This window comes from Octopus sinensis, linkage group LG29 (genome assembly GCF_006345805.1).
Source record: "Octopus sinensis linkage group LG29, ASM634580v1, whole genome shotgun sequence".
NCBI lineage: Eukaryota > Metazoa > Mollusca > Cephalopoda > Octopoda > Octopodidae > Octopus > Octopus sinensis.
The window spans coordinates 5,132,688-5,141,070 of NC_043025.1; the positions used below are offsets into that span (position 1 = coordinate 5,132,688).

The 8,383-nt window shown below is 42.5% G+C and overlaps 1 protein-coding gene across 1 annotated transcript in view; it reads right to left on the minus strand.

Moving 5' to 3' along the window:
* Nucleotides 1-5,499, minus strand: part of LOC115225997 (homeobox protein cut-like 1) — a 94,342-nt gene extending 88,843 nt beyond the window's left edge. The window contains exons 1-2 of the mRNA XM_036514794.1: nucleotides 5,274-5,499; nucleotides 3,785-3,852 (exon numbers count right to left, since the gene is read on the minus strand). Of these exons, the coding sequence (XP_036370687.1) occupies nucleotides 3,785-3,852; nucleotides 5,274-5,499 (294 nt within the window). The remainder of the gene's footprint in view (nucleotides 1-3,784; nucleotides 3,853-5,273) is intronic.
* Between the last annotated feature and the right edge of the window lie 2,884 nt (nucleotides 5,500-8,383).

Sequence of the window (8,383 nt, forward strand, 5' to 3'; positions counted from 1 at the left end):
TGTCAACCTTTCACTTGTTCTACATTTTAGAGGGAACACTAATGCGGCTGAGACTCAGTGACGTAGTTGTTCTACGGCTGGATGCTCTTCCCGTTGTCAACCTTTCACTTGTTCTACATTTTAGAGGGAACACTAATGCGGCTGAGGATTAGTGACGTAGTTGTTCTACGGCTGGATGCTATTCCCGTTGTCAACCTTTCACTTGTTCTACATTTTAGAGGGAACACTAATGCGGCTGAGACTCAGTGACGTAGTTGTTCTACGGCTGGATGCTCTTCCCGTTGTCAACCTTTCACTTGTTCTACGGCTGGATGCTCTTCCCGTTGTCAACCTTTCACTTGTTCTACATCTTAGAGGGAACACTTATGTGGCTGAGGATTAGCGACGTAGTTGTTCTACGGCTGGGTACTCTTCCCGTTGTCAACCTTTCACTTGTTCTACATTTTAGAGGGAACACTAATGCGGCTGAGGATTAGTGATGTAGTTGTTCTACGGCTGGATGCTCTTCCGATTGTCAACCTTTCACTTGTTCTACATTTTAGAGGGAACACTAATGCGGCTGAGACTCAGTGACGTAGTTGTTCTACGGCTGGATGCTCTTCCCGTTGTCAACCTTTCACTTGTTCTACATTTTAGAGAGAACACTAATGCGGCTGAGGATTAGTGACGTAGTTGTTCTACGGCTGGATGCTCTTCCCGTTGTCAACCTTTCACTTGTTCTACATTTTAGAGGGAACACTAAAGCGGTTGAGGATGTTGCCGTACTGCATCCCCCTACACGGGAGTCAATGCCTCATTGGATGATGAAGCGGCTCTGCTTGCGTTTTGGCCCCTTCCAACACAATACCAGAGCTGCCTGGAGCCATCCAACAATGTAGGCGACAAAACTCCCACAAAACAGCATGAGCTTCGTGACTCTTGGCCAGATGTTTCTATCCTCCTCAACTCTCATTCTTACTGTATCCCTCAACCTCTCTCTCAAATCAAATGCAATGGCTTTCTTTCTCAGTAGATTCTGAAAGTTTCCTGGCCCCTTCCAACATAACACCAGAGCTGCCTGGAGCCATCCAACAATGTAGGTGACAAAACTCCCACATGACAGTATGAGCTTCATGACTCTTGGCCAGATGTTTCTTACTCCTCAACTCTCTTTCTTACTGTATCCCTCAACCTCTCTCTCAAATCAAATGCAATGGCTTTCTTTCTCAGCAGATTTTGAAAGATTCCTGGCAAAATTTTTGTCTCTCCTTTGCAGTTCGGCCAAACTCTGATTCCAACAAATCCTCCGGTACCTATCTCTACAGGAAGATGCATTCCACCCACCCCCTTTCATGAAGTTCTAACAAGTAAGGTTATTTTTATTATTCTAACTGGCTCTCACATGTCAAACCTAATTAAACTAATGAGCTATGGCACATACAGATTCAACAGGCTACAGTACAGTTTCCATCTCCACTACTTCACTCACAAGTTAAGTTAAGTTAGTTAAGTTTATTTTTTGGCTCAAAAAGCAAAAAGCAAGGCCATGTAGGGGGACATGGAGTTAAGTACAGGGTGGTGTTCATGTAAAGAGTTCAGGCTATTTCTGGTCAAGAGAGACTTTGAACCGAGCGGTCATCGGCATCTTCACTATCTCGTCCGGAAGCTTATTCCACGGATCCGCAACTCGGACGGAGAAAGCCCCTCTCCTTCGATTGAGATGAAATCGGCGCAGATAGAGCTTTTCGGAGTGACCCCGCAGCCGACGCTCTGGAGCAGGAGTGAAGAACAGCTCTTTCGAGAGGTTACACTTTCCACTTATGATGTTGTGAGCAAGAATGAGATCGCCAGGCATCAACTGTCCCAAAATGCTATGACAAAGGATGGAACCAGGGATCATGTGCTTGCAAAGCAAACCTGTGCAACTACACAGCCAGGCCAGCACCCCTCTTTTACTTGTTTCAGTCATTTGACTGCGGCCATGCTGGAGCACCGCCTTTAATCGAGCAACTCGACCTCGGGACTTATTCTTTTGTAAGTTCAGTACTTATTCTATCGGTCTCTTTAGCCGAATCGCTAAGTAACGGGGACATAAACACACCAGCATCGGTTGTCAAGCAATGCTAGGGGGACAACACAGACACACACACGCATATATATATATATATATATATATATATATATATATACATATATACGACGGGCTTCTTTCAGTTTCCGTCTACCAAATCCACTCACAAGGCTTTGGTTGGCCCGAGGCTATAGCAGAAGACACTTGCCCAAGGTGCCACGCAATGGGACTGAACCCAGAACCATGTGGTTGGTAAACAAGCTACTTACCACACAGCCACTCCTGCGCTTATACTACAGACCAAGAATTTTTACATCTATCTCACCACAGAGGATAAAATACACTAAGAAAGGTCCATTTTACCAGGCTTCCATGGGTTGGGAGTGTATTGAGGCAGATTTTCTACGCTTGGATGCCCTTTCTGTCACCAAACCTCACCTATTTCCACCCTGGTCAGATATATTTTCATAGCATACTAGAAAGAAATGACACTGCTTATATAACAGTGATACTCCTTTACAACAATCACATTCCCTCAAGACAAGGAGACACAAAACAAAACACACACAGGCGCAGGAGTGGCTGTGTGGTAAGTAGCTTGCTTACCAGCCACATGGTTCCGGGTTCAGTCTCACTACGTGGCAACTTGGGCAAGTGTCTTCTACCATAGCCTCGGGCTGACCAAAAGCCTTGTGAGTGGATTTGGTAGACGGAAACTGAAAGAAGCCCGTCGTATGTATATATATATATATGTGTGTGTGTGTGTGTGTGTGCGTTTCTGTTGTCCCCCTATCATTGCTTCACAACTGATGCTGGTGTGTTTATGTCCCCGTCACTTTGCGGTTCGGCAAAATAGACCGATAGAATAAGTACTGGGCTTATAAAGAATAAGTCCCGGGGTCGAGTTGCTCGATTAAAGGCGGTGCTCCAGCATGGCCGCAGTCAAATGACTGCAACAAGTAAAAGAGAGAAAAAGAGATATACACATAAACTGGATTCCACACAGTTTCCACTAACCAAATTCATTCACAAAGCTTTCGTCATCCTGGGGCTATTTCGTAAGATACAAAGCCCCATGTGCCATGCAGTGAGACTGAACCACATTCCACATGGTTACAAAGCAAGGTTTTTTTAACCACACAGCGCCTAGAGAGGCGACTAGGTTACTGCTGTTACCATGGAAACAGGTTTAACCCTTTCGATACCAACCCGGCTGAAACCGGCTCTGGCTCTGAGTACAAATGTCTTGTTTCCATAAGTTCTGAATTAAAATCTTCCACCAAACCTTAGTCACAATTTATATTCCTAACACTAGCTGAATGATAACTAAGTTATTTTACTAAATTCTTTGTTATATTTAAAGTAATTGAAAGAAACACAGAGCATCTCAACAGAAATACAGTAACGAAAGGGTTAACCCTTTAGTGTTCAGATTATTCTATCAAACATAATGCTTATTGATTCCCATTGATTTGAATTAATCATGCATTATCTCATATCTTCAAGATCTTGATGGTGTAATTACTTAATGTAGAATAACATTGTAGGGTAGGTGTGAGAGCCTGGATCTGGTCAGTTTGAACATAAAACAGATTAACTATTTTGGCTGGATATGGCCGGTTTAAATACTAAAGGGTTAAGGTTGCATAAAACTTTATGCAGTTGGAGAAAAAGAGAAGGAAAATATAAAAAATTGCAAACCCCAAGAGCGAGGTTTCAATCCTAAGTACTTACTTCAGTGATTGCTTCAAGCTGATCGTCATAATCTTTGTTCTCCCCTGTCAATGCTTTGATTGTCTTGTCTGAAAATTGAAAAACAAAGAAAATACATTTAAATGATGGTGCCTTAACGAATTTCATTATCATCATTATATTGTGCTTGTTGTTTATATGGGACCAAAAGCAATAACACTGAATGAGGGATAAAAAGCAGGGAAAAAAATCAACGTAAAACATATACAGATATAATTGGTCATACATATATATATATGTAACAAAAACATTCGAGCGAGGTCGTTGCCAGTGCCACTGGACTGGCTCCTCTGCAGGTGGCACATTAAAGGCACCATTTGAGTGTGGCCGTTGCCAGTACCTATTTCTTTATCACCAACAAGGGGCTAAACACAGAGGGGACAAACAAGGACAGACATAGGTATTAAGTCGATTACATCGACCCCAGTGCATAACTGGTACTTAATTTATCGACCCCGAAAGGGTGAAAGGTAAAGTCGACCTCGGCGGAATTTGAACTCACAACGTAACGGCAGACGAAATACCTATTTCTTTATTATCCACAAGGGGCTAAACACAGAGGGGACAAACAAGGACAGACATAGGTATTAAGTCGATTACATCGACCCCAGCGCATAACTGGTACTTAATTTATCGACCCCGAAAGGATGAAAGGCAAAGACGACCTCGGCGGAATTTGAACTCACAACGTAAAGCAGACGGAATACTGCTAAGCATTTCGCCCGGCGTGCTAAAGATTCTGCCAGCTTGGCCGTTGCCAGTACCGCCTGACTGGCCCCTGTGTTGGTGGCACGTAAAAGCACTCACTACACTCAGGGTGGTTGGCATTAGGAAGGGCATCCGAGCTGTAGAAACTCTGCCAGATCAGATTGGAGTCTGGTGCAGCCATCTGGTTCGCCAGACCTCAGTCAAATCATCCAACCCATGCTAGCATGGAAAGCGGACGTTAAATGATGATGATGTATAAAGTGTTTGAAGTAGCATACAGATATTGTATATTGAGAAAAAAAAAGGTGGGGGGATCAGTCAGAATTTTGGATGATTACTTCTGCCTTAGCAAAGGCAGAGGTATTGTTTTTAGTTGTGTTTGTTCATCGGCCAACCAAAGCCTTGTGAGTAGATTTGGTAGATGGAAACTGAAAAGAAGCCCATCGTATATATATATGTATATATATATATATATATATATATACATATATATATATATACATATATGCGTGTGTGTTTGTGTGTCTGTGTGTGTCTCCCAAGCTTTGCTTGACAACCGATGCTGGTGTGTTTACGTCCCCGTCACTTAGCGGTTTGGCAAAAAGAGACCGATAGAATAGGTACTGGGCTTACAAAAAGAATAAGTCCCGGGATCAAGTTGCTCAATTAAAGGCCGTGCTCCAGCATGGCCGCAGTCAAAATGACTGAAACAAGTAAAAGAGATATACATACATACACACATGTATCCCAGCCACAGCACTACCTGTTTCATGGTCAGGTGGACGGCGACTAAGCCAGGTCTGGAGGATGTAATGGAACACTCCAGGAAAGCCAAAACAAGATTTACCAAAGGACACGTGAGCTGATTGCGAGCCAATGGCCATCTGTGAGTCAAGTGGTGTCTGACTAAAACATCCTGCACCTGAGCAGGATGGTAAACCAAGCGGCTGGTCCAAAATCACAGACACATAAGCATCCATGAAAGACATACTCTGCTCTCAAGCTGGAGTTGATGTCCACAAGTGAAGTGGTAAGTAGCTTGCTTACCAACCACATGGTCCTTGGTTCAGTCCCACTGCGTGGAACCTTGGGCTGGTGTCTTCTACTATAGCCTCGGGCCGACCAAAGCCTTGTGAGTGGATTTGGTAGACGGAAACTGAAAGAAGCCTGTCGTATGCGTGTGTATATGTGTGTATGTATGTATGTATGTGTATGATTGTCCCCCCAAAATCACTTGACCTGAAGCTTTAGTAGAGATGGTTGCTCAAGGTGCCATGCAGTGGGACTGAACCGGGAACCATGTGGTTGGGAGGCAAGCTTCTTACCACACAACCATGACTACATCTATATATATATCATCATATATATATATATATATATATCATATATAATATATATATATATATATATATATATATATATATGGCATGCAAAAAGAAAAAAAACACCATTTCGGCATGGCCGTTTCCAGTACCGCCCGACTGGCCCTCGTGCCGGTGGCACGCAAAAGTTATCACTACACTCTCGGAGTGGTTGTCGTTAGTAATGGCATCCAGCTTTAGAAACTCTGCCAGATCAAGATTGGAGCCTGGTGCAGCCATCAGGTTTGCCAGTCCTCAATCAAATCGTCCAAGCCACGCTAGCATGGAAAGCGGACATTAAACGATGATGATGATATATATATATATATATACACACATCATCATAACTTAACATATACTCTTGGAGTGGTTGGTGTTAGGAAGGGCATCCAGCTGTAGAAACACTGCCAAAACAGGTTGGAGTCTGGTACAGCTCCCTCAGCTTAACAGCCCTGGTCAAACTGTCCAACCCATGCCAGCATGGACAATGGATGTTAAATGATGATGATGCCCGTGCATACCAGCCTCCCCTCTCCATGCCACCGATGTTACCCAAGGGAGAGGCAAAGGCCGATACAGCTTGGCACCAGTGACATCACAACTCATTTCTACAGCTGAGTGAACTGGAGCAACATGAAATAAAGTGTCTTGCTCAAGGACACAGCACTCAGCCCAGTTCAGGAATTGAACTCACAACCTCATGATCGTAAGCTTGATGCCCTAACCACCGAAATCAAATTCGATGACTGGCATCCGTGCTAGTGGAGCACTAAGAGCACCATCCTAGTGTGATCATTGCCAGAGTGGCTAAAAAGCACCCACTACACTCTTGGAGTGGTTGGCGTTAGGAAGGGCACCCAGCTGTAGAAACACTGCCAGATCAAGATTGGAGCCTGGTGCAGCCATCTGGTTCGCCAGTCCTCAGTCAAATCGTCCAACCCATACTAGCATGGAAAGCGGACGTTAAACGATGATAATAATAATAATATACATACATATCAAACAGTCATTAGTGAAGGATTATCAATCTGGGCAAAATACTTTACAAACTCTCTCTCTTAGTACATGTACATCAGGCTAACAGTATAGTTTGTATTAGTAAGGAACTGTGTGTAATGGTGGAGTTCTTTGCTGACCTAAACAATGGGCCGATTGTGTAAAACTATCAACAACGGATCTATAATGACACTGTAAACTTCAGCAAAAAAATATGTAACAACTGTTATTTATGTTTTGCCTTGTGTGTATGTGTGTGTGTGTGTGTATGTATATATATATATGTATGTATACCACACACACAAAACAATGGATGGATTGTTTACGTGTTGATGTGATGGCATCTGTCAAATGTGATAATGCTAAATCTAACAAATTGCCACACCAACACTTAATTAATAATCATCAACATCATCGTTATTATTATTATGAAAGGCTGTGAGCTGGCAGAATCATTAAGCACGCTGCACAAAATGCTTAGCGGCATTTTGTCTGTCTTTACGTTCCGAGTTCAAATTCCGCCATGGTCAATTTTGCCTTTCATCCTTTCGCGGTCAACAAATTAAGTACCAGTGAAACACTGGGGTCGATATAATCAACTAATCTCCACCCTGCAAATTAGAGGCTTTGTGGCTCCAGTAGAAAAGATCATTATTATTATTATTATTATTAGATTGACCCCAGTACGCAACTGGTACTTAATTAGAGGCTTTGTGCCTCCAGTAGAAAGGATCATTATTATTATTATTATTATTATTAGATTGACCTCAGTATGCAACTGGTACTTAATTAGAGGCTTTGTGCCTCCAGTAGAAAAGATCATTATTATTATTTTTAGATTGACCCCAGTATGCAACTGGTACTTAATTAGAGGCTTTGTGCCTCCAGTAGAAAGGATCATTATTATTATTTTTAGATTGACCCCAGTACGCAACTGGTACTTAATTAGAAGCTTTGTGCCTCCAGTAGAAAGGATCATTATTATTATTATTATTATTATTATTATTAGATTGACCCCAGTATGTAACTGGTACTTAATTTATTGACCTCAAAAGGATGAAAGGCTGAGGTCGACTTTGCCGTTCATCCTTTCGAAGTCAATAAATTAAGTACCAGTTGCATACTGGGACAATCTAATCGACTAGCCCCCTCCCCTCAAAATTTCGGGCCTTGTGCCTAGAGTAGAAAAAAAAAATTATGATTATAAGGGGACGAGAGTTGTTAGCATACTGGACAAAGCACATCATGGTATTGACCCCAGTCAGGAAATAAGACAGGATGGTCATATATGGAATATCTTTGATCCCAGATCTGCTCACAGGAGGACTGTCTTTGTGTTTAACACGACTCAACTTGAGCCAACAAGAGAGTTAGAAATAGCAGCCAAGCCACAATATGATCCAATGAAGGAGGTCTCAGCCAAAAGCCAGACAAAACATTATCATCATCATCCTCATCATCATCAAAATGTCTTAAATAAACTGCATTGATACACGAGCTATTGTAATCTAAGAAA